The sequence below is a fragment of the Rhinopithecus bieti genome, unplaced genomic scaffold, assembly GCF_001698545.2.
Source record: "Rhinopithecus bieti isolate Rb0 unplaced genomic scaffold, ASM169854v2 scaffold_14229, whole genome shotgun sequence".
NCBI lineage: Eukaryota > Metazoa > Chordata > Mammalia > Primates > Cercopithecidae > Rhinopithecus > Rhinopithecus bieti.
The window spans coordinates 999,715-1,027,642 of NW_016807978.1; the positions used below are offsets into that span (position 1 = coordinate 999,715).

At 36.0% G+C, this 27,928-nt stretch overlaps 1 protein-coding gene across 1 annotated transcript in view; it reads right to left on the minus strand.

Annotated features, from left to right (window-relative positions):
• Positions 1 to 27,928, minus strand: part of NBEAL1 (neurobeachin like 1) — a 209,236-nt gene that overhangs the window by 55,625 nt on the left and 125,683 nt on the right. Inside the window, 12 exon segments of the mRNA XM_017884366.1 lie at positions 3,541 to 3,659; positions 9,384 to 9,508; positions 11,807 to 11,964; positions 15,570 to 15,719; positions 15,814 to 16,122; positions 18,668 to 18,796; positions 19,102 to 19,255; positions 20,635 to 20,810; positions 21,156 to 21,731; positions 24,262 to 24,350; positions 25,238 to 25,397; positions 27,220 to 27,378. Coding sequence (XP_017739855.1) covers positions 3,541 to 3,659; positions 9,384 to 9,508; positions 11,807 to 11,964; positions 15,570 to 15,719; positions 15,814 to 16,122; positions 18,668 to 18,796; positions 19,102 to 19,255; positions 20,635 to 20,810; positions 21,156 to 21,731; positions 24,262 to 24,350; positions 25,238 to 25,397; positions 27,220 to 27,378 — 2,304 coding nt within the window.

Below are 27,928 nucleotides of genomic sequence, written 5' to 3' on the forward strand. Positions count from 1 at the left end.
GCCCGGCTAGTTTTTTGTATTTTTTTTTTAGTAGAGACGGGGTTTGGAGCCCAGGCTGGAGTGCAGCGGTGCGATCTTAGCTCACTGCAAGCTCCACCGCCTGGGTTTATGTCATTCTCCTGCCTCAGCCTTCCGAGTAGCTGGGACTACAGGCACCCGCCACCACGCCCGGCTAATTTTTTGTATTTTTAGTAGTGATGCAGTTTCACCATGTTAGCCAGGATGATCTCAATCTCCTGACCTCGTGATCCGCCCGCCTTGGCCTCCCAAAGTGCTGGGATTACAGGCGTGAGCCACTGCACCCAGCCCGCCTGGGCTATTTTCTTAGAGAGAGGGTCTCACTATGTTGCTCAGGTTGGTCTCAAACTCCTGCCCTTTAGTGATCCTCTTGCCTCAGCCTCCTGAATAGCTGGGATTATACTTGTGAGCTATAGCATTCAGCTGGATCAGGGGGGCTAAAGACAACCTCTAACCAATGACTGACCACCAAGGTTGTCTGACCCACAGACAACCCCTACTAGGCCAGGTTTTACAGCAAAAAACAAAACAAAACAAAACCCAATGAATAGAGACGTCATTGGCAACACACAGCAGGTTAAAACAGGCTCCACAGAATTAGTTCGGGGAAGTAAACAAACAAACAAAATCACAACAGTAGCAACCATAACAGAGGGAGATCAGAAGCCAGATTGGCTACAATTTGTTACCAAAAGTGTATAGTTTTAAACAAAAATTATGAGAAAACAAAGAAAAGGGAAAGTATGAGCCATAAACACAAAAGCAATAAAAAGAAACTGTCTCTGGCAGACCTCTGATGTTCAATTTAACAATGACTTCAAAGTAGCTATCATAAATACATCAAAAGAACAATAGGAAACTATGTTTAAAGAAATAAAGGGAAGTATAGCAATGAAGCTAATCAAATAGAGACTATCAATAAAGAGATAGAAATTAAAAACATTTAAAAAAAGAACCAGGCCGGGCATGGTGGCTCACGCCTGTAATCCCAGCACTTTGGGAAGCCATGGTGGGCGGATCACCTGAGGTCAGGAGTTCGAGACCAGCCTGGTCAACACGGCCAAACCCTGTCTCCACTAAAAGTACAAACATTAGCCAGGCATGGTGGCAGGCGCCTGTAATCCCAGCTACTCAGGAGGCTAAGGCAGGAGAATTGCTTGAACCTGGGAGGCAGAGGTCGCAGTTAGCCGAGATCGCGCCACTGCACTCTAGCATGGGCGACAAGAGTGAGACTCTGTCTCAAAAAAAAAAAAAAAAAAGGGTGGGGGGGCAAGTGATTTGCATAAATATTCTCCAAAGTAGATATATTAATGGCAAACAAGCACATGAAAAGATGCTCAACATTATTAGGTACTAGGAAAATGCAAATAAGATAGATATGACTTCAAACCATACAGGATGGCTATAATGAATTTTTACAAACCCACAAGGAAAATAACAAGAGTTGAGGTAGATGTGGAGAAATCAAAACACTCATACATTGCTGGTGAAAATGTAAAATGATGAGGTCCCTGTAAAAACAGTTTGGTAATTCCTCAAAAGTTCAAACAGAATTATATGATCTAACTATTATACTCCTCGGTAGATACCCAAGACGACTAAAAACTTATGTTTGCACAAAAATTTGTACAGGAATATTCATGGAAGTACTATTCATAATGGCCTAAAAGTAGAAACAACCTAAATGCTGACTGATGAATGGATAAGCAAAATGTGATTATGCATATTTTGGACAACCATAAATGGTTATAAATGGAAAATTATTTATAATATTATTCAGCCACAAAAAGGAATAAAGTACTCTTATATGCTATGACATGAATGAATCTTGAAAACATTATTCCAAATGAAAATAAGCTAGACACAAATTGTAGGAGTTACAGAAAATTTCCAAAGTAGGCAAATCCACAGAGACAAAGTAATTAGTGGTTGCCAGGGTGTGTGAGAAGGGGAAAACTGGAACCGACCACTAAAAGGTACAAGATTTCCTTTTGGGGTGATATAAATGTTCTGGAATTATGCAGTGGGGATGGTTGTACAAATTTGTGAAAACACTAAAAAATCCCACTAAATTGTGTGCATTAAAAATGGTACATTTTATGTTTGTGAGATATATCTGGATTAACAAAAATAAAGACCTCCCTGGATAACAAAAGGAGAGTTTGTGGCAATCAGACTTTCCTTATTAGAAATACTAGAGGGCTGGGTGCAGCGGCTCACTCTCTGATGGCCTATAATCCAAGCACTTTGGGAAACCAAGACGGGAGGATCATGTGGGCCCAAGGGTTTGAGACCAGCCTGGGCAATACAGTGAGACCCTGTCTCTGCAAAAAAATTTAAAAATTAGCTAGACATGGTGGTGTGCCTATAGTCCTAGCTACTCAGGAGGCTGAGGCAGGAGGATCACTTGAGACCAGGAGGTGGAGACTCCAGTGAGCTGTGATCACACCACTGCACTCCAGTTGAGGTGACACAGCAAGATCCTGTCTCAACAAACAAACAAACAAAAACACACACACACATAAAAAACACACACAAAAAAACTGGAGAAAGTCTTTTAGGCTGGAAGGAATTTTTATCAGATGATAAACGAATGCACACACAAAGAAATAAAGTGCACAAGTATGATACTTGATAATTATGTAGCAAACATAAAATAAAGTATTAATAACATACATTTGTGTTCTTCCTATAATTCATTTAAAGATAACTGCATAAAACAGCAACTATAAAACTATATTGCTGAACTTACACAAAGAAATGTAACATGTATGACAGCTGTAACACAAAGAGGAGATGAGGAAATTAATATATTTTACATTTCCTTAAAGAAAGTTTTTGAAGTACAAATTAAAAATTTTTAAATGTATCTAAGGCTTTTCAGGTTATCTGTTTCTTCTTGAGGGAGGCTGGGTAATTTGCATATTTCAAAGCATTTGTTTCATCTAAGCTGTCAAACTTAGAGGCATAAAATCATTAGTATTATTCTCAATCATTTGATTATTTGTGGCATCATCTCCTCTTTCAGTCCTAATATAGGCAATTTATGTTGTCTTTCTTTTAATCAGTCCGGCTACAGGTTTATGTGTTTTTGCTTTTGTTAGTTTGTTGTTTGTTTTAATAACCAGGCTTCGATGTTTTTAATCTTTCTGTTTTTCTCTTTCACGAATTTCTGCTTTTGTCTTTATAATGTTCTTTCTTTTGCTTAACAGTTTATATTTTGTTCTGTACATTTCCATCTGAACACAGGTATAGCTGAATCTCACAAATTCAATGTATTGCCTTCATTATCATACAGTTCTAAATACTTTCTAATTTCAAGGTCCAGTTCCATGTTATCCCAGTTCTAAGAAGCCTTCCTCAATAATCTCAGTACTGATAAAATCCTAACAGCTGATACAGCATTAACTGTTGGACCCTGAAAATAAGTGGCGTTAGAATTTCAAGCAAATCTTTTCCACGATTTTGCAATCCCCTTTCTCAGAACAAAATAATTTTTAATATTTATACGTACACATTTACTCTAGCTGATATATCCTCTTCAGGAAGGTCTAATTTATCCTCCTCCATATCACTAACTTTTACTTGTTTCACTGCTTCCAAAAGCAATGTATCACTGGAAGGCTGTGAGTGTTGGATACCTGTTTTAAACACAAAGTATCTATTAAACATAAAGTAAAAAACATTATTATAGCCCTTCTGTAATTTCTGACTGCTAATTATGTTCCTGACTGTTAGATGATAACAATATGTATATAAGTAAAGATGGTACTTTGATTTAGAGAAATCCTTGATGTTTGATGGTAATTTTGACAACTACTATTCATAAGGTAAAAGAATAAATGTTTTAAAATAATAGTATCTATTTTAATAATGGTATTATTTGTTTCAGAAATAGGCCAAGTAGTCTCTTAATTTATATTTAATTCTAAAGGTTGCCAATAATTAAGTCAAAGGAAGAAATATTCTAATTGTATTAATGTAATAGAACCATTTTTAACATGCATTTGTACTAAAGCAAAACTAAGAAAGAATATATGATAAGTTGTCTTTAATCGGGAAATAATACACAGACCAAGAGCGAAAGTGTTTACTTTCTGGACCACAAGGAATTTAATACATAATTCTGAGGCATATATATGCAATACATGTGATGTATTTTATAAACTAAACATCCTGCAAAAAGGCAGGTCTGGTATAATGAAAAGAACATGGTCTATGAAGTGGTGAACCTAGATTCAAATTTAGTTTTGCCATTTAGTAAGCCATATGGCCCTTCTGAATGTATGTTTTCTAAACTGTAAAATGGAGACTTCATCACAAGGTTGTTAGGCATATGAAAGGTAATACATGCGAAACATCTGGTACACATTAAATATAAAATAAATGATAGCTAATATTATATATTTACCTTCCAACTATCTGATTGAAATAAGAACTGTAATACAAATATATGAATAATTCATAGGACTGAAAAAAATTAACACACTTAACTATGAATAAAGATATTTCATTTATGGCAAAAATAATTCATATAAAATACATAAATAACACAACACTATAAGTAACTATAAATAACAAAACACTATAAAGATGACAAATCCTCCCTTAGCTTCTCAAATGATACCGTTGCTCAGACATAAGATGAATCAACCTAATGTACAGTTGCATTTTTCTGTGTAAATCTGTTTGATCATACCATCTTCTATATTGGGAAGTAGTGATTCACATTTTCCCTAGAACAAGTCAGTAACTATTTCTACTGAACATGTTTTTTCATGAGGTCTAATTTATCATTAAAACATTTAATTAACAAAGTACATAACAATGCAGTAAAAAGCGAAAAGAAGGAAGCCTAGGTCGTCTGATACAAATAGGAAATCGACTTTATATAGATGTATGGTACTATCCCGTTAACAGTATGAATTGAAAATCTGATGGAAGATTGGTAAAGGACGGAGAATGAAGGATGGACTGCAGCAAGGAGGCCAGCTGGGAAGCTACTGTAAGTTTGGAGAAAGCACCAAGCTAAGCCATGGCAATAGCAAAGGGAATGAAAATAAGGAAAAACATTCAAAGGTTATGTAAGAGATAGAATCAACAGGACACAGTACCTAAAGAGCTGTTATATGTAGGGATTTCAGAGAGATGAGGAAAGACTCATGGATAATATGGATTTTAATTTCAGCAGCTAATATATGGAGATACTGATAACTATAATACCAGATACAAGAGAAGCAGAAACTAGGGTAAGGAATACACATATGAGAAAAGAGAATAAATTCAGTTTCAGAAATGTCATAAGGAGACTGTGGAACAGGTATCCCAACAGGCAGTTTCTAGAGTTCAAAAGGAAGGTTGGAACTAGAAATACAGATGGGAAAGCAGCATTACATATATAGTGGGGAAGCCATGAGGTCACTCAGGAAAAGCACAGGTAAAGGCAAGAGACTAGCAATGGATCTGGGAACATCATCATTTAAAAGTGTGCAGGAAAACAGTTTTAGAAAAAAAGACTAAAAGTTGGTATAAAAGTAGGAGGTTAAACAGCAGAGCCAAGAAAGAAATATATTTACAGGCTGAGTGAGATGGCTCATGCCTGTAATCCCAGCACTCTGGGAGGCTGAGGTGGAAGGATCACTTGAGCCCAGAAATTCGAGACCAACCTGGGCAACAGAGGGAGACCTTGTCTCCACAAAAAAAGTTTAAAAATTAAAAAACTAGCTGGGTGTGGTGGTTCACATCTATAGTACCAGCTGCTCAGGAAGCTGTGGCAGGAGGATCACTTGAGCCCAGGAGCTCAAGTCTATAATGAGTGGTGACTGCACCACTGCACTCCAGCCTGGGTGACAGAGTGACATCCTGTCTCACAAAACAAACATACAAACAGGAAAAGAAAGAAGGAAAGAAATACACTTACAGAGGAGGATAACCACTAAATGCTTCAGAAACAATGGAAGCAGGGTGAGGACTAAAAATAAGTTGTTAAATTTGTCAATCAGAAAACAGCATGTCTAATAAAGAATTACGGACAAAAAAAAATTTCTTAAATCAAATTTTTTTTTTGGGAGAGAGGGTTTTACTGTGTTGTCCAGGCTGGAATGAAGTGGTACAATCATGTCTCACTGCAGCCTCAATTTCCTGGGCTCAAGCGATCCTCCACCTCAGCCTCCCAAGTACCTGGGATCATGGCCGCGCATGACTGCACCCAGTTGACTTTTAAAATTTGTTTTGTAGAGATGAGGTCTCATTATGTTGTCCAGACTGGTTTCCAACTCCTGGGCTCAAGTGACTCTTCTCCTTGGACTCCCAAAGTGCTGGGATTACAGGTATGAGCCACCACACCTAGCCAAATCAAACTTTTTTTCTTTTTTGAGACAAGGTCTCACTCTGTTGCCCAGGCTGGAATGCACTGACACAATCATGGCTCACTGTAGCCTTGACCTCCTGGGTTCAAGCGATCTTCTCACCTCTGAGTAGCTCCAACTACAAGCATGTGCCACCTGGCTACAAAACATTTTATTTTATCACTATGTTGCCCACACTACAAACCAAATATTTTTACTGATACATTTAAGAATACATTCTTTTTGACTCTTCAAATTCCCTAATTTACAAGTGGGTGTGTTCCAAAAGATGCTTCATTAGTCAGCTGTTTGAAATTAATAATGGATTTTCCATCCAAAATAATATTTTAAATCATGGTTAGTTTGCAGGTTAGCCCATAATGAAAACACTATTCTATACATCTGCAATGGGTTGCTTATAAAAAGCAGTATTGGGGTAAGTAAAACAAAACAAGATAATATTTAAAAAAAGAATACCATGAATTCTGGCAGTTAATGAAAATACTCTATAGACAAAACTAAGGAGTAGGTAAAACATTTTGCAGTTAATTCTGAAGTATATGTCAAAGAACTTTAAAGATTTTAAAGACTGATGCCATTTGTTATGATTTCCAATTTCACCTTGAAATATATAAATTTTTTTTCTGTACAGTTTTATTGTCACTATTATACTTGTAGTAAATTTTTAAAGTGAGAGAAACAAACAAAAAGAACAACTAAGACTAAGAAGGGACATAAAATTACATCTGTGTGCATGTGTAGAGGGGTGAGAAGGAGAAGAAAAAGCAGAGGGAACTTTATGGAAGGAGATTTCTTGGCAAGTCAAGAAAATAATATGGAACACTATTCCTTAAGTAACTATTAAGGTCATTTACCAAAAGATGTTTGTTGGGTGTTAATGATAGTTACATCTCAAAGAGTAGAGAAAGATACTTACAGAAGAGGATACAAGATTCTTTCAGAGAAAAAGCTATACACAATTGGCTACTGCTATGTACTCAAAGTTAGTGTTCATATCATGGACAGGGCCATTATTTTGAATTAAGGAAAATCACTTACTATATCTGATTTATTTCAAAATGTAAGACTCTAAATGGCAAGCATCATGGCTCTCTTGATTCATTTTATGTTTTGGCCATTCATTCATTTTATGTTAAGGCAATTAAAAAAAATAAGATCTCGCCAGGCATGCTGGCTCACGTATGTAATCCCAGCACTTTGGGAGGCTGAGGTGGAAGGATTGCCACTTGAGCCCAGGAGTTCAAGACCAGTCTGGCAACATGGTGAGACCTTGTCTCTACCAAAAAAAAAAAAAAAAAAAGCTGGGCATGGCATGGTGGCATGCATTGGTAGTCCCAGCTAATCAGGAGGCTGAGGCAGAAGGATTGCTTGAGCCTAGGAGGCCAAGGCTGCAGTGAGGCATGTTCAAGTCTCTGCAATCTAGCCTGGTCAATACAGGGAGACCCAGTCTCAAAAAAATAAAAGTAGTTTAAAAATAACATCTAAAAGTTGGTACTCATGTCATCTAAAACTACAACATAATATGCCTATGACTACCAATGATTTGTTGTTGTTGTTGAGAAGGAGTTTTGCTCTTGTCACCCAGGCTGGAGTGCAATGACGCGATATCGGCTCACGGCCACCTCTGCCTCTCGTGTTCAAGTGATTCTCCTGCCTCAGCCTCTGGAGTAGCTGGGATTACAGGTGCCCGCCACCATGCCCAGCTAATTTTTGTATTTTTAGTACAGACAGGGTTTCACCATGTTGGCCAGGCTGATCTCGAACTCCTGACCTCAGGTGATCTGCCTGCCACGGCCTCCCGAAGTGCTGGGATTACAGGCATGAGCCACCATGCAGGCCTAATGATTCTTGATAAACAACATTTTGGGGTATTTCACAGACCTATCTTAAAAAAGGGAGAGATGACAAGTGAGACAGTTATAAAGGAAGGGCTTCCTAAAGAGTTGCAGAAACCCCTTAAGATCTGTTTTGAAATACTGTCAGGCTAAATTTTTGTTTGTTTTGAGACAGAGTTTTGCTCTTGTTGCCCAGACTGGAATGTAGTGGCGTGATCTCAGGTCACTGCAACCTCCGCCTCCCAGGTTCAAGCGATTCTCCTGCCTCAGCCTCCTGAGTAGCTGGGATTACAGGTGCCCGCCACCATGCCTGGCTAATTTTTTGTATTTTTAGTAGAGATGGGGTTTCGCCATGTTGGCCAGGGTGGTCTTGAACTCCTGACCACAAGTAGTTTTTTTTTTTTTTTTCTAGAAAAGGCATTGACCAATCTAAGATACTAAGGGTCTAGAGCTCTATAAAAATAGGTTATAATAAAAGGCATAAAAGATTGCTAAGAATTCTAGCTGAGTTTGGTGGCTCACACCTGTAATCCCAGCACTTTGGGAGGCAGAGGTGGAAGGATCACTTGAGGTCAGGAGTTGGAGACCAGCCTGGCCAACATGGTGAAACCCCGTCTCTACTAAAAATACAAAAATTAGCCAGGTGTGGTGGCGGGTGACTGTAGTCCCAGCTCCTCAGAGGCTGAGGCACGAGAATTGCTTGAACCCAGGAAGTGGAGGTTGCAGTGAGCTGAGATTGCTTCACTGCACTTCAGCCTGGGCAAGAGAGTGAGACTCTGTCTCAAAAAAATAAAAATAAAAGAAAAGGATTGCTAAGAATTCTATCTAACATTAGTATTAGCCTCAGTCTTGATGAGCAAAAAAACTAAGAGAAAAGAACACTGTTTCATTGCAAGAGACATAACAGTTGATATGAAGTACAGTATACTTTTATAATTAAAGTTTTTTTCTTTTAGAAATTAAAATAAATGGAAGTATTAAATTACCTTGGATTTAGGCCAAATGTAACAGGACTAAAAACATACAGTCATTTAAATATTAATTATAAAATGCCACCCTTCCTTCATAAGTAAACACATTTAAAACAATGAAGTAACAATCATCAACCCCAAGAACACTCTCATTATCTTCATCAAATAATTAAACGGTCATTGGAACTCACCCAGATTATCTCTCAAGGCACTAGCTTCCTCATGGGTTTTGAAATTATAATTCGGTACCAGCTTAAGTCTCATGCGGGAATAATTCTCTACATTAGCTAGCTTCCAATGAATTGGATTCTGTTTCCTAAGAATATTCATAAGCAAACAAGTAAAATTATTTAGCTTAAGTTACAAAGATTGATTTAAATACTGTAAAAAAGTATCAGGTATTTTACATTTGTTTAGTACCATTTTATTTTACTTTTATTTTTTAGAGACAGAGTCTCATTCTGTCGCCCAGGCTGGAGTGTAGTGGCACAATCTCAGCTCACTGCAACCTCTGCCTCCTGGATTCAAGTGATTCTCGTGCCTCAGCCTCCCGACATAGCAGGGATTACAGGCATGTGCCCTTATGCCCAGCTGATTTTTGTAATTTTAGTAGAGATGGGATTTTGCCATGTTGGTCAGGCTGGTCTTGAACTCCTGGCCTCAAGCAATTTGCCCGCCTTGGCCTCCCAAAGTACTGGGATTACAGGTGTGAGCCACCACGCCCAGCCTGTTTAGCACCATTTTATAAAACTGTTCACATTTTTTATTTCATTTAATCCAAATAACTCTGATAGAACCAAAGTGAGTACGCGTAGCTGTACTTTATACATGAGGAATCTAAAGCAGATTAAATAATTTGCCCAAGGTGACATGAGGTTTACAGGTAGCAGAAATAAGATTTGAACATTGACTTTTAGACTTACAGCTTGATACCTTTACTCTTTCACTGTTAAATGGGAGTTCTTAACTAGCTATACAGATGGTTTATATTTCCAATAGTTTTCAAAATAAAAAATAATTTTATTACAAATAAAGACAATATAATTGCAAGTGGACAAAGATTTACATATAAGAGCTAAAACTATAAAACTATTAGGAGAAAAGGTAAGGGTAAAACTTCATGACCTTGGACTTGGCAATGGTTTCTTAGATATGAGACCAAAAAAAAAACAAAAAGCAACAACAAAATAGATTTAACTGGACTTCATTAAAACTAACAACTTTCCTGTATCAAAAGGGCTGCTATTAATAAAGTGAAAAGACAATCTACGCATCTGAAAATCATATATAGGATCAGGGTCTATTATTGAGTATATACATATACATATATTTATATATACACTCTTACAATTCAACAACAACAAAAAATCAATCTAAAAATGGGCAAAGGACTTGAGCAGACATTTCTTCAAAGATGTAAAAATGACCAACAAGCACATGAAAAGATGCTAGACATCATAAATCACTAGGAAATGGAACATGAAATCATAAAATACCACTTTACTCCCACTAGGAGGGCCATAATAAAAAATCAGGAAATGACAAGTGTTGGTAAGAATGCGGAGAAATTGGAACCCTCACACATTGCTAGTGAAAATATAAAATGATGCAGCTGCTGTGGAAAGCAATTTGGCAGTTCCTTAGCAAATTAAACACAGAATTATCATACAACCCAGTAATTCCATTCATAGTTTATACTCAAGAGAATTAAAAACAAGTGTTCAAACACTTGTACACAAATGTTCCCAGCAGCACTAATCAAAATAGCCAAAAAGTGGAAAACAACCCAAATGCCCATCCAACTGTTGACTAGATAAAGAAAAGATGATATATCCTTATAAGAGAATACTATTCAGCCATAAAAAGGAATAAAGTACTGATACATGCTACTACATAATGAAAACATTATGCTAAGTGAAAGATGGCAGACACAAAAAGCCACATATTGTATGATTCCATTTATATGAAATAAAAAGAACAGGCAAATAATACAGTCAGAAAGCTGATTGGTGGTTGCTAGGGGTGGGACAGAGGATAATAAGGAGTGACTTTTAATAGGTACAGTATTTCCTTTTACGTAATAAAATGTTATGAAGTTAGACAGTGGTGATGATTGTACATTATGAATATACTCAGCGCCAGTGAACTGTACATTTTAAAATGGTTAAAAGGACAAATTTTATGTTATGTACATTTTACCACATTTTTAAAAGGGCTGTAAAAAAAAGAGATAATATAATTAAGCAAAACAGAAGTGACTGAGGATCAATTAAATGAATTGTAAAATATTCAAACATACAACAGCATTAGCCCTAGCTCAAAAAGGTGGTATCAGAAAGACAGAAGTAAATTGGTTTAACACTCTCTAAAGAGTCTAAAGTCCAATAAACTTCATATCAAAGGGTCAAAGGAAGGCAAATAACTGTAATAAAAAACAATACAACCTCGAATCATCCCAGACCTATAATTCACAAAAAGACAATAAATAAGATTAAAAGCACCCTTTTATAAATCGAACATTTAAAAAATTGGAGTGCAAGGGGCATTGGTTCAAAAATTTCTAGACCAGAGTTGTAAAGAAAAAAGAGTACTTAATAAAATTATATCCTCTTACCTTTTAGCCCAAGGTCCCCTTTCACATGTAAGATAGAGCTGTATTGCTTTCCAGCGTCTAAGAGTGGCTAACTGTTGACTGCTAAGTTGCTTAAGCGTATTATTATACCTGAGGTTCTCTTGGCGTGCTTTTCGATTAAATGGCTCCACAAACAGTTCCTGAAAGAAACAATAAAAGTTAAGTTCATTGACTCATATATTTACAGGTATATTTACATTTTAATTCCATAATTTAAAATTTTTGACCAACAAAATCTTGCATTATGAGACAGAAGCTAGTAACCAACAGGCTTTTCTTATTCCATCAGAATCATTTTCTTTGATGAAGTATGATATAATTTTACCTATAATCTATTTATATTTTTTAAAACTTAAAAAAACAACCAACCAACAATAAACATGTGTTGAACTTCAAAAATGCAAAGTGCCTCAACACAGAACTTTGAAGTTCAAGATAATTTTAACCTCCTACTTACTGTCAAGTAAAATAATTTTCCTAGGGGATCTTTTGATTTACAAGGCATCTAAAATGAGACTCAAGAGGAAAGAAAGTAGAAAGAAGGGTAACCACATTGTATACTACCAAGACATAACTTTAATCTGTGAAATGAATGTTCATAGGTTTCAAAGAAAAAACCGAAGACTAGCTTATCTAACTCACATCAATATTCATCTATTAGAAACTAAAATAACAGCATTAATTTGTTTCAAACAAACCAGCACTGAATTACGTTAAAAAGAACAGTTAAAATTTTAAACAGTTTTAGAGAGGCACTACAGCAATGTGCAGTTAAAAATATATGCCTTGGAGTTAGACCTGGATACAAATCTTAGCTTTTCTGAGCTACTTTTCTTATCTAACTTTATCTTTAGCTTAGTTGTTTCTCTTAGCTAATTCTCTGAGGCTCAGTGTCCTCTCATGTGTAAAATGAGGTTAACAATAACTGTCATAATAAAGATGGACATTTAAAGTACTTAATATAGTGCTAGAAAAATAGCAAGTTCTCAATAACTTGTGGTTGTCGTTATTACAATTGTTATTGTTAACTATTACTACACTTGGTAGGAAATCAATTGTTTTGGAATACAATGTTACTAAATATTTAAAACAGATCATTGCTGAGAAAACTGAGGAAGTCATGACAGCTCCATGGTAATTAAACATCAATTCACAGTTTTGATGTTCAATAATAAAGAAAAAAGTAAATGAGTCTAACAATGGGAAATACATTTAAATGTACTAATATATAAAACAATGGAATACTTTGCAGCCCGGCATGGAAAGATGTTTACAATATATTTTAAGTTAAGAAAGGAACAATGTTCTCATTTTGGCTTAACCAAATATATACACCTTAAAATTACTTAAGACTACTGAGTCTTCCAATTCATGAATACAGTGTCTATCTGTATTTATTTAGGTCTTCTTTAATTTGTTTCAAGTGTTTTTTAGTTTTTGGCATATATACAGCAGATGCTGGATATATTTTGTTAGATTGATACCTATGCATTTTATTATTTTTAGAGCTATTGTAAAAGTATTTTTAGAAAATCTGTTTCCCATTCCTTATTCATGGCTAGTGAACAGAAATATGATTAAATTTTGTGTATTGATTTTATGTCCTGCAGCCTTGCTAAACTTGCTTATTTATAGTAATTTACTGGTATAATAGAGTCCTTAAGACTTTCTACACAGAGAATCATGTTATCTTTAGATAGTTTTATTTCTTCCTTCCTAATGTGAACACTTCTTTTATATATTTTTTCTATTTTTACTATATTTGCTAAGATTTGTGGTACAACAGTAACTAAGAGCAGTGAGAATGAATATCCCTGCCTAGTTCCCTATCTTAGGGAAAAGTACTCAGTTTTCGCCTCTGAATATGAAGCCAGTGGTAGAATTTTTGTAAAGGTTTAAGTATTTCCCTTCTATTCCTAGTTTGCTGAGAGCTTTGATTACAAATGGATGTTTAATTTTTCTAGTGCTTTTTCTGCATTTACTGATATGATAACATAGCTTTTTTTAAGACTACTAATGTGGTCCAGTATATTAACTAATCTTCAAATGTTGAACTAGTCCTGCATCCTGAGGATAAATTCCACTTTGTTGTGTCATATATTATTATTACTATTATTAGTGTTCTTGAGACCGAGTCTTGCTGCTCATCTACACTGGAGGGCAGTGGTGGGATCATGGCTCACTAAAGTTTTGACCTCCTGTACCCAAGTGTTCCTCCCACATCAGCCTCATCAGTAGCTGGGACTACAGGTCCATACCACCACACCCAGCTAATTTTTACATTTTTTGTAGAGAGGAGTCTCCCTATGTTATTCAGGCCGGTCTCCAACTCCTCACCTAAAATGATCCTCCTGCCTTGGCCTCCCAAAGTGCTGGGATTACAGGCATAAGCCTCTGTGCTTGATCTAATGTATTATTTTTAAAATATATTGGTAGATTTGTTTTGTAGCTATGTTCCTGATAGATACTAGTCTGTAGTTTTCTTGTATTATTTTTCTATGATTTCACTAAGAGGGTAATATTACTCTCATCAAAGGAGCTAGAAATGTTCCTACTTTTCTATTTTTGAAGAGACTGAGAAAGTGGCATAATTTCTCCATTAAATGTGTGGTAGAATTTGCCAGTGAAACCATCTGGGCCTGAAGTTTTCCCTTTATGAAGGTTTGTAACTATAAATTATATTTCTTTAATAAATATAGGACTATTCAGGTCATATACTTATTCTTGAACTAGTTTTGGAAACTTGTGTCTGTCAAAAAATTGATCCATTTCATTTAAGTTGTCATATTTATGTGCATAGAGTGGTTTGTAGTAGTCCCTTATTACAATGTTGATGTCCGTGGAGTCAGTGGTGATATTGCCTCTTTCTTTCCTGGTATAAAAAATTTTTCACATCTCTCTCTCTCTCTTTTTTTTTTTTTTGTCAATCTTGCTAGAAGTTTATCAGTTTTAATGATATTTTGAAGAACCAGACCTTGGTTTCATTGATTTTCTCTATTATTTTTCTGATTTCAATTTCATTTACTTCTGTTCTTTATTCATTCCTTGATTTTGCTTATAAGGATTTGGATTAATTTTGCTTCTCTGGTTTCTTTTTTTTTTTTGAGGCGGAGTCTCACTCTGTTGCCTAGGCTGGAGTGCAGTGGCACAGTCTCTGCTCACTGTAACCTTTGCCTCCCAGGTTCAAGTGATCCTCCTGCCTCAGCCCACCTAGTAGCTGGGATTACAGGCATGCGCCACCATGCCCACCTAATTTTTGTATTTTTAGTAGAGATGGGGTTTTGCCGTGTTGGCCAGGCTGGTCTCGAACTCCTGATCTCAGGTGATTCACCCGCCTTGGCCTCCCAAAAGTGCTAGGATTACAGGTGTGAGCCACCACGCCCAGCCATTTTTCTAGTTTCTTAAGGTAGAAACTTAAAATTTGATGCCTTTCTTCTTTTCTAATATAAACATTATATCCTGCAAATTTCCCTCTAAGTGATGGTATGCATCCAGCCTCCTTAGAGGGATCTATTAACGTACTATCAGCTTAATAAACTTTTTACATAATCACTATATATAGAACATTTTCCTATTAATTGATCTTGTTACTGATTAGCTGTTTTTCTTCTAAACCTAAGATAATTTTTACACAAATAATAGAAACACTGCTTATTTTAAAATTTGGGCCCTGTATTACTCTTATTCAATATTAAATGCCTAAAATCAACATGAAGAGCCAGATATTAAAACATGTACTTTTTACCTGAAATTTGAGCTTGCTTTCCCCTCCTTCCCGGTCTCGTTTATGCATATTTACCATTAAAGCTTCATAACAATCCTTCCAATAAAGTGCCATGTTCTCATGACCATCGTAAAATGTATGAGTTTCATACTGCTTCATATAAGGTACAATCTTACCAAAAAAAAAGGATACATAAATTTAATATATGACTTCACCTCTATAAAATGGTATATTAGCAGAAAATCTTGATCAAAAAAGATAAAACTTACATATTTTCAATGTAAACTTGCCATTCATTTGAATTACAATATTCTTGAAAATCTTCAAAAAATGAGGAGCTACTATTGGTAAAAGGTAAAGAAGGGAGGTGCAAGTTCATGAAGAGAAGCTCATAAATTTTGGAAACCAGGGTACGAACAAGGGGAATCAGAAACGAGTAGATTTCAGTCTGTTCTTTGATTGATTGACTTAGAACATGTTCCAGCTTCCCTAAAATGTAACACGCTTCATCCTGATTTTCAATCACTTTGGTCTGAAGAAGGGTATTTAGCTTAGCTGATGCCATTGCACAAACCTGGAGGAAAATAGTTGAGATAAGAAAGAGCAGACTAAAGCAAACATTTAGTGATAGCACAAGTTCTGCCTGGCTCTGTGGATTCAGAATTTTTATATAATAACTGTCAAGAACTGTGAAAGGTCTCAGATGTTACTTTGCCTCCAAGCTAAAGAGTTAGCTGCTACAGTTTCACAGGTGTTGGCAGAAGACACAAGACTCCTAAGTCAGAGACAAAGATCTACAGCAATAGCAGTAGTCAGAGTATCAGCATTTGCATTGTTCTCCCAAAGTGCAACTCTCACAGTGAGAGATGAAGAGGCCTAGATGATGCCTGCACATGTAGACACATTTTAGGAGAAACCACCAGTATAAAGGGAACCCAAATCTTTTTTTTTTTTTTTGAGATGGAGTCTCGCACTGTTGCCCAGGCTGGAGTGCAATGGTGCAATCATGGCTCACAGCAACCTCCGCCTCCTGGGTTCAAGCGATTCTCCTGCCTCAGCCTCCCGAGTAGCTGGAATTATGGGCGCCCACTACCACACCTAGCTAATTTTTTTGTATTTTTAGTACAGACAGGGTTTCACTATGTTGGCCAAGGTATGTTTCACTATCTTGAACTCTTGACCTCGTGATCCACCAGGCTTGGCCTCCCAAAGTGCTGGGATTATAGGTGTGAGCCACTATGCCCAGCCTCATAAGCCAATACTTAATTCTACTCTTGTAGAATTTTGACGGAGTTTTGCTCTTGTTGCCCAGGCTGGAGTGCAATGGCGTGATCTCGGCTCACCACAACCTCTGCCTCCCGGGTTCAAGCAATTCTCCTGCCTCAGTATCCCGAATAGCTGGAATTATAGGCATGTGCCACCACACCCGGCTAACTTTTTTGTATTTTTAGTAGAGACAGGGGTTTCTCCATGTTGGTCAGGCTGGTCTCAAACTTCCAACCTCAGGTGATCCGCCTGCCTCGGTCTCCCAAAGTACTGGGATTACAGGCATAAGCCACCGCGCCCAGCCGCTTTTGCATATTTTCTACAACGAGTATGTGTTACCTTTACAATGCAAAATAAATAAAATAAATATAAAAAAATAAAATAAATATCTATTAAAAAATAGAATTACTTCTCTGCAGCATTCACAATAATATAAATAAATAAAAATAAAAAATAGAATCATCAGACTATACTCTTTTAAAAATAGAATGACTAGGGGCAGTGGCTCACACCTATAATCCCAGCACTTTGGGAGGCCACGGTGGACAGATCACATGAGGTCAGGAGTTTGAGACCAGCATGTCAAACATGGTGAAACTCCGTCTCTACTAAAAACACACAAAAATTTTCCAGGCATGGTGGCAGGCGCCTGTAGTCCCAGCTACTTTGGAGGCTGAGGCACAACGATCGCTTGAACCTGGGAGGTAGAGGTTACAGTGAGCAGAGAGCCACTGCACTCCAGCCTGGGAGACACAGAGAGACTCTGTCTCAAAAAAAAAAAAAAAAAAAAAGGTGGGCGGGGAGGCAACCTGTTTTCAGAATTTTAACCTCTCCATGTTCTTATTAATATTGTATCTAGTTTATGTAAATCAGAAGCCAGCCCCATCCCAACCTCCCTGCACCAAATACAAAAATGGAAACATCAAAATAAAATAAAAAGGGCCAGGTAAACAGCTGTGAAATTCTTAACATGACTAATCTAACCCAGGTTCTCACAAGTACCCCATGTAAGTAGAAAACTGACAGACTAAAATTCACATCAAACTTTTTCAGCCTTTTCCATTTTAAATTTAAAATAGAAATAATAAATATTCCTTGTGACCAATATTTATCTTTNAAATCAGAAGCCAGCCCCATCCCAACCTCCCTGCACCAAATACAAAAATGGAAACATCAAAATAAAATAAAAGGGCCAGGTAAACAGCTGTGAAATTCTTAACATGACTAATCTAACCCAGGTTCTCACAAGTACCCCATGTAAGTAGAAAACTGACAGACTAAAATTCACATCAAACTTTTTCAGCCTTTTCCATTTTAAATTTAAAATAGAAATAATAAATATTCCTTGTGACCAATATTTATCTTTATTTCTAAAACGTAGCACAATGCTTAGTTCTTTGTAGATATTTAGTGTGTGATAAATAAAAAAAAAAATGAGATAGAATGTAAAATTGTAAATTAGTAAAACAGCAGAAAAAATTTGAAAGGAATAATTTAAAAAATACTTTTTCTAAAAAATTCAAGCCCTAAACCGCACATACATGAACAGTCTATACAGGCTACCTAGCACCTGAGTAGTTACATTGAATACAGATGATATGAACAATGTTTCTAATATTAGCTATGTATAAATCCTGTAAAAGGAAGCCTTAAAATTATATAAAGTTATTAATATCAGAAAGAAATAACAAATTAGCTGCCTCTCAAGCTCCTCAAAACTCCAAATGAAATCATGGATACTTTTAGAACTAATGAAAACTTAAAATACCAAAAGACATTTTAATTTGCTTGTTACATAAATAATAGCTATGCTGCACGCAAGCACAGAAAATGATATAAAAGAATGGACAAACCTGCAAATTACCCCTTCCAATGAATCCTAGAAGCAACTGGATCTGAATTTGAGAGAGTTTTACCCATACTGGACTTTCAGAATAGCAGACTGACAGACAGTCAAAGAGCAGCATCATATCCTCTAAAAGCTATCACAAAGGAAAAAATTGAGAAATAAAACATTCAGTTTTCAATTTACTGATTATCAATTTTCCCCAACATTAATACAAACCACAAATATTTCAAAAACTAGTCCAATGTTCAGCTGACAAAAGCCAAAAGAATCATCCTAGTAATAGCTAACAAAATCTGTGACTATTCATCACATCTTACCCTTGTTTATTGAATCTGATTAAGCATTAACGCTCTAAAAAGAGGGGGGGGGGGGGCAAAATTTTCTTTGAATAAAGTTCTTAACTACCCAAACTATAATTTTAAAGAGATATTACTATACCTTCTCAGTCCACATGTTTGAATTAACTAGTCCCTCTGACTGAAGAAAGTCCTGTATGATCAGCATTAGTCGGAAGGCATTTTCAGCAGTTACTGGATTAGTTTTTGCTTCTCTGTTTTCTGAGATTGCCCATTCTAACATCTTTTGGAGCAAACTAAACGGAAAACAAAGTCCTCTTAAAACCATTGTGAGCTTAGAAAAATAGGAGGACATTAAAAACAAAACAAAACAGCTTGAGAGGCAGCATTGTATCTCTAAAGATATACTATCTCTAGCAGGTATCTCTAAGACATTGTAAACAGAATTTTTTTTTTTTTTTTTTGAGACGGAGTTTCGCCCTTGTTGCCTAGGCCGGAGTGCAATGGCATGATCTTGGCTCACTGCAACCTCTGCCTCCTGGGTTCAGGTGATTCTCCTGCCTCAGCCTCCCGAGAAGCTGGGATTACAGGCATGTGCCACCATGCCCGACTAATTTTTGTATTTTTAGTAGAGACGGGGTTTCGCCATGTTGGCCAGGCTGGTCTGGAACTCCTGACCTCAGGTGATCCACCTGCCTCAGCCTCCCAAAGTGCTGGGATTATAGGCATGAGCCACCATGCCAGGCCTGTAAATGGAATTTAACAATAATGGAGAAATGTTGAAATGTTTGGAGTATTTATCTTTAATAAACATAGTATTAAAAGTCAAAAGTTTCCTGTTTTACTTGACTATAAAAAAGCTATGACAATAATTCACATTCCATCCTTCATGAGATACTTAAATTGTTTCTTTAAAGCTGGAAATTGGCAAGGTTAGGGAAGAAAGCCTTATTATGCCTTACAGAGGGTCTTGCCCTGTGGGAAAAAGATGCAATACTTTCCTGGTGTGCTACCACTACAGAGTCCTATATCTACAGCAGGGGTGTCCAATCTTTTGTCTTCCCTGAGCCACACTGGAAGAAGGATTGTCTTGGGCCACACATAAAATACACCAATAATATTTTAATGATATGTTTTAACAATAGCTGATGAGCTTAAAAAAAAATCACACAAAAAAAAACTCATAACGTTTTAAGAAGGTTTATGAATTTGTGTTGGGCCACATTCAAAGCCATCCTGGGCTGCACATGGCCTGCAACCTGTGGGTTGGACAAACTTGATCTACAAGGAACCCTAAATCCTTCAGAGAAATAATTATCATGAAAACCCAACTCCTTTCTCTTAGCACGGAAACACTCAAATTTGGACAAGCCTGTAGAAAACAATGTATCAAGTCCTCACATACTGCAAGAAAACAGTTTAAACAAAAAATCTGTAATCACTTACAATCCAAATTTACTTAAGACTTAAACCTCCTCATATTGGAATGAGTTTGGGATTCCTCTTTAGATCCTACTAGTATGGCAAAAGACAGGAAAAGGAACTGAGCACAAAGTTTCTCTTTTTCTCCCTTGTTATATCCACGGAATACTGAATAAATGTTCAATAACTAACATTATTTTAGACTCCTGCTGTCACCAAAAGGAGGATGGAAAATCACTAACTAAATGCTTACGTTAGTTTTATTTCATCTGATGGTCGAAGTAGTTCACTGGATATTCCTGGTTTACTCAGTGCTGAAAACACTTGTCCTCGTTCAATCCACGTATCATCATCAGACTTCTCTAGTCCCTTACACATTATGTAATTCAAAATATGTGTCAGTAATTGAAGAAGCTCCTCCTCACATCTCTATGGAAAATATAAAGCAATTTTAAATAACTAGAGGGTATAGTTGTTCAAAGCACATCATAAGAACCATTACATATACTAATTGTAATAATTTAACGTATTTTTTAAGTGCCTTAATGAACCTGGAACTTTACTAGGCCCCAGAGATATAAGATGAGTAAGACACTAGCTTTGCTCTCAAAAAACTCACAATCTAGGGACTTCTAGGTTTCTAAACCTTAGATCATGAAACTTAGAACATGAATATAATATGAAATTGTTAACAACTGCTCACATATTTCTAAGGATTAGAAGTATGTATCAGACATGAAAATAAAACAACATTTGGAAAATAAGCAATTTTACCTCTTGGCTTTCAAGTAAAGAGAAGTCATCACTAAAGCCAATATCATTTGTGATGCTGCTTTCTTTGTCAGAGTGCACAGAAAACGATTTAGTAGACTCTACTGGGGATGGTGTGCTAGGCAGACTGTCTGGCACTTGACTTCCACTATCACTCATTTCACATGAGTCAATTCCACCGAGGTCTAAACTCAAATGTGAAGGGTTCCTATGCCAGAATTCTTCTTGATTCTCTGATTTGAAAGACAATTCTCCCACAGAGCTATCTTCTGGAAATAATGGTATGTTTGAGTCTAAAGAGTGTCTATCCTCCAAACTCCACTGATCTGAAGACACATCAACTGAGGCAAAAGAGGTGATTTTTTCCTCATCTGTTTTTTCATCAAAGTTCTTCTTAGTATCTTCAGTTGACATATTTTTATCATTGTCTTTCATTAAAATAGTCCTACTGTGCTTATGAAGAGTATTTCCGTTTTCAAATTTTGCTTTTAAAAGAAGCCTAACTAAGGTGTCTTGCCAACCAACTTGTTGTGATATTTGATGTGCTGCATCTGGCTGGGACTGCAAAATGTGTAAAACCTGTAAAAAGATTAAGAATACAAAATTCTTCAAAAGTACATAGCACTTTATATCAAAATAGTCTCTTTTCAGTTATTTAATGATAAAATAATTTAATGAGAAACTATAGAAGAATATACTTTCAAAAGATTATATTCTTAGATTATAAACTATTTGGAAGACTGGCATTGTGTTTCCAACTAATCTCCATATTACTCATTGTACAGAGTAAGAGTGCACTAAAATATTTGCTGAAAGATAAAAAAGGAATATTAAAATGAATAGGATGATGGTATACATTAAATAATAGAGTAATATCCTCTCAACTAACTACTTTCCATGAGCCCCTTACATTTGTTCAGGAAATATTATTGCACACCTACTATAGGCACAGTTTTAGGCACTGGCATTAGGGGAGTGAATAGGACACATAAGACATTTTGATAGAACCTGAATATACCAAGGATGTCTTTCTGTCTCATTTTTTTCAGGGAAAGTTACTTTTTTTTTTTTTTTTTTGAGACAGGGTCTTGCTCTGTCACCCAGGCTAGAGTGCAGTGGTACAATCTTGGCTCACTGCAACCTCCGCCTCCTAGGTTCATGCAACTCTCCTGCCTCAGCCTTCCAAGTAGCTGGGACTATAGGCACATACCACCACGCCTGGCTAATTTTTGTATTTTTAGTAGAGACGGGGTTTCACCATGTTGGCCAGGCTGGTCTCGAACTCCTGACCTCCCATGATCCGCCTGCCTCGGCCTCCCAAAGTGCTGGGATTACAGGAATGAGCCATGGTTGCTTTTGCAAAAAGGTTTTTGTTTGGTATGTCTACACTAAAGTCTACATTGTTCAGTAAGTCTATATTATACAAACAGAACAAAAACTAAACTTTAATTCCAGAAAATGAACTTCAGCAAGATGGATGCTACTGCTTAGCCAGAATGGTAAACAGTGACATGGGAATACGTATGATCTCTACTATCCAATTTATTTCAATTTTTAGATAAAAACAAGTTCTTAAAAGCTTTAGACATTCAGTTAAGATCTTTTAAGACAATTTTATCACAAAGCCAATAAACTTCTACGCAGATGAAAAGAACTCTAGCTTCCGGGGTTTTGAGTATCTTTCTTAACAGAAGTTTTAGCTCTGACAAATTTCAGAGCAAGAGATGAACAATGTTGGTAAGGACTTCAATATTACTAGTATTAATATATGTTAATACAGAAGGCAAGGAGGTCACAATGACGTGAAGATTCTTTATTAATGCAATATCATTCAGTGGGCAACTGTTACTTTACAGGTGCAGAATATCAATTTTTTCCTTCAAGATTAAGCTTTACTCGGCAAAGAAACTTTTCATGCTGACTTTAAAGTTTCCATAAAATATTACTTATTTTATATCTATTTTATACATAAATAATAGATAAAACCAAGCTGCACTGAGAGCTGTTTCTAATTATACGTGAAAAGGAAAGGATCAATTTATATGACCTGCTCCAAATACTCAGAGCTGAGTATACGGGGAAATAATCACTGTCACACACACTGTATAAATGTAAACTGGTACAGCTATTTTGAAGGACAATGTGGAAAAATCCATCAAAACGTAAAACATTAATACCCTTTGAAACAGCAAGTCTATTTCATGGAGTATGTCCTACAGATGTATTACCACAAATTGGAAAACATAAAAAGACATTCATAACAGCAGTTTATAACATGGAAAAGCAGGAAACAACCTAAATGTCTATCAATAAGGAACCAGATAATACTTTATGAAACAGCCATACAATGAAACACTACGCAGCCATTAAAGAGAAAAGGAAATTATACATATATATATAAAAAACAAATATATATATTTTTCTTTTCTGTTAGTTAAACAAACTATATATGTGTGTGTATATATGTGTGTGTATATATATATAAAAACTATATATATAGAGAGAGATCTCTTATTCTCACATATATATATATCTCTCTCTCTCTCATAAGTATGTGACAAAATCAGGAGGTAAAATTTAAAAAAAAAGCAAGGAAGCAAATTAAATAGACAGGTCAATGGTTACTAGTGGAGGACAGAGAAAGTTATGATCTGAAAGGGGAAGACAGGATAACTATCTCCTGACTTAGTTAAAGGTTAACTGTGTACTGAAGACAAATCATTGTTGGAATACTCATAAACAAATTATAGAAAATTATTTCCAGAAAGTTCAAAAGATTCAGAAACTCTAAAATACGGTATATGAATTAGAAATGGTCACAATCATTGAAGGTTCTTAATAAAAAAATTATTCTCTGCTAATAAATTTTTGACTCTGGAAAGAACATATTTGCAGGAGACCACGAAGAGCTAAGATAACATTCGCATGCCAATTTCTTATGATTACATGAAGTTAACTTACTTCAAAAAGAAAATTGTTTACTTATAAAATTATGCCATTTATAAAATAAATGAAAACTTGTATCTGCTGCAAAATACTCGATGCAAAGTTATTTATAGCATGATCACGATGCTGCTATCGTTAAAATATATCTTAAGAGTTTACTGACCTTTCTGCAGATGGCCACTCTAACATTTATATGTGCTTTGTGAGATATATATACCACAGATAGTAGATCTTTAAAATTAATAACAGGATCTATGGTAGGAAAAACAAAAAAATAAAATTAAATATGAGAGATAACCAAAGAAAGAACTGTAGATAATACTTGTATAAAATGCTGAAATAATTCATTTTAAAATATGAATTATAGGTATGTTCAAATTTTAAAGAAAAAATAGGTTTAGAATGTTTGACATCCTCCTGAGTCAACCCTCAATAATTGTTCCTTTTTTTTTGATTGCTTGAACATACGGTCCATACTGCATGGCTCTTATATTATTATTTATCTTTTTATATACATGTCTTATCAACAAGATTGTAAACGAATCAAGACAAAGAACCTCATACCCCCAAATTCCCAGCATCTGACATAAATTCTACTGTCTGTCATCAAGTACTGAAAAAAATTATTTAAAAAAATTAGAAGCAGGGCATGGTGGCACATGCCTGTAGTCCCAGCTACTTGGAAGGCTGAGGTGGGAGGATCACTTGCATCCAGTATGAGGCTACAGTGAGCTATGATCACACCTGTGACTAGCCACTGCACATCAACCTGGTCAATACAGCAAGACTCTGTTTCTAAAAAGAAAAATCAAAAAACCAAAACAGAACAAACAAAAGAAACAACAAAGCTCCTTAAAGAAAAAACAATCATTTGTACATATTTTCTGCACTGTCCTTTTCTTGTTCTGTGAACTCACTTATTAACTTAATCACTCAGTCAATAAACATTTACTGGGTAAGGAACTGTGCTATGCCCTAGGAAGACAAAAACAATAAAACTACGTAAGACATGGTATCCAAGGAAGGCCCTGCTGAATCAAATAACAGATAATTTTAAAAGTAGCCTGAGAAAGGTATGAAAAAAACTTACAGGAAAAAATATTTCTTAAATATGTTAGCTGTATCAGCCTTATTCATACCTGTATTTATGATTTGATGGGTGAGGTTTTTAATAAGAGAAGTATTAATAAGTGCTTCATTAAGAAGGAGTCCCAGTCCTGAGTAGCCAACTTCTCTGAGTCGAATATGTTGTTTACTACGCTCATAAACATTCGTGCATTTCAACATTTGTTCCATAATCTGGTCACAACAAGTAATATATTCTCAATATAGAAAACTAAGAATAATTTGTCATTTAAGTTAATATTAACAATGTTAACTTATTAACATTAAATATTAATGTTAGTATTTATTAGCATTAATATTTAATGTTAATAAGTATTGCTATTAACATATAGCAATATTAACTTACAGAATAAAATAATGCTATTAACTTACTGAATAAAATATTGCTATACTTTGTTTTTGGAGCATCATTTTATTCCTTAAGTATAAAAATCCCAGCATTAACCCATTTATGCCGGAGGGTGCAATTTTTTGAATTGCAGACGTGTGAAAAATCAGACCTTGGTGATGACCTTGAGAAGTGGTATATAAATAACTCCCATATACTTAGTGTTCCAATAATGGAACACTAGGCATAAATGAATTTAATAGGGAGGAGCACTCTGTATTACACCATAATGTAAAAATGGATTTAAGAATGAACTGGGCCAGGTACAGTGGCTCATGCCTATAATCCCAGCACTTTGGGAGACCGAGGCAGGTGGATTACCTGAGGTCAGGAGTTCGAGACCAGCCTGGCCAATGTAGTGAAACCCTATCTCTACTAAAAATACAAAAATTAGCCAGGTGTGGTGATGCGTGCCTATAATCCCAGCTACTTGGGAGACTGAGGCAGGAGAATTGCTTGTACCTGGAAGCTGGAGGTTGCAGTGAGCCAAGATTATACCACTGCACTCCAGCCTAGGCGATACAGCGAGACTCCATCTCAAAAAAATAAGCAAATTTAAGGCCGGGCGCGGTGGCTCAAGCCTGTAATCCCAGCACTTTGGGAGGCCGAGACGGGCGGATCACGAGGTCAGGAGATCGAGACCATCCTGGCTAACACGGTGAAGCCCCGTCTCTACTAAAAAATACAAAAAACTAGCCGGGCGAGGTGGCGGGCGCCTGTAGTCCCAGCTACTCGGGAGGCTGAGGCAGGAGAATGGCGTAAACCTGGGAGGCGGAGCTTGCAGTGAGCTGAGATGATCCGGCCACTGCACTCCAGCCCGGGCGACAGAGCGAGACTCCGTCTCAAAAAAAAAAAAAAAAAAAAACAAATTTAAAAAAATAAACTGGACTGAAATGCATCTGTATTTGAATAATTGGTATGCTTAAGACTCTAGTTTAATTACATGGCAAATTAAAGAGAAATAATTTAAAATTTTGTTTCTTAATGAGAAAGGCTTAGATGGAAACAAACCATGTAGTTTGCAAGAATAAATGTGTGTCAATACACCTCTGGATCAATCTAATAATCCACTTAAGTAACAGTTATTAAAATTAAAATAATTTTCAAGGATAAGTAAACATTTGTGAAGCAATTCATCTATATATTTTATAAGTTACTGATCCCTCTGGACTTAGTTTCTTCATCTGTAAAATGATAATAGTAATAATACCCACTTCATAAAGTTATTGCAAGATTAAGTAAGCCAATATATGAAAAGTACTTAGTGCCTGACATACAGTGGTTGCTACATAAAGTTTGCTATTATTATTAGCTGTTGAAATGTTCTGAATTGCCACATAGACCCACCAAGTCAAGAAGATGAGAGGTTTTATATTGAGGATGGTATGATAAAGTGAATATTCCACTGAGATGATTTTCAGATTATAATACAATGAGTTTTCTAACATGCAAACTACTGAAACATGAAAACTATATATAAAAATAAGTTGAATATCTTAGAGAAATAGATATAAAAATAATTTATAGTCAGAGAATGGATATATTGCAAGAAAATTCATACACCCACAAATGCCCCAAAATACAAAGATGTTTAAGAAATGTTTGTACCTTAAAAATGATTTCTCTTAGTCTGTCAGAGTACTTCTGATTTAAGAGCAATGCATACAGTATGTCAGCATTTCCTGGTTCAAAAAGCAGTAAGAAAAGCTGACCTCTAGTTGGGCTGGTACGTAGGAGACTGAAGAGTACATCCAAAATTCCAAAGAGCTTTTAAAATTAAACAACACAAAACAAACCACCATATTCATATATACAAGCACAAATAAGGTCATAAGCCACAAAATAGTTATTTAATTAAATCCTATATACTTTAATGTTTCATCTTAACTTCACCATATCTGATAACGATGTCTTTTTTTTTTTTTTTTTTAATTCTTTTGAGACAGAATCTCCCTCTGTCGCCCAGGCTGGAGTGCAGTGGCGCGATCACAGCTTGCCACAGCCTCGACTTCCCAGGCTCAGTGATTCTCCCACCTCAGCCTCCCAGGTAGCTGGTACTACAGGTGTGCACCACCATGTCTAGCTGATTTTCTGTATTTTTGGTAGAAATGGGGTTTTGTCATGTTGCCCAGGCTAGTCTCAAACTCCTGGGCTCAAGCGATCCACCCAGCTCACTGCACCTGGCCTCTGATATCTTTTGAACAAGACATGTTTTTGCCTTATTCAATTTCCTTTAGTATATCCTTTCACTATTCAAATTTACCTGTTGGAATCATATCTCTCCTGCTTTATCCATATGAAAAGACATCTCCTCCAT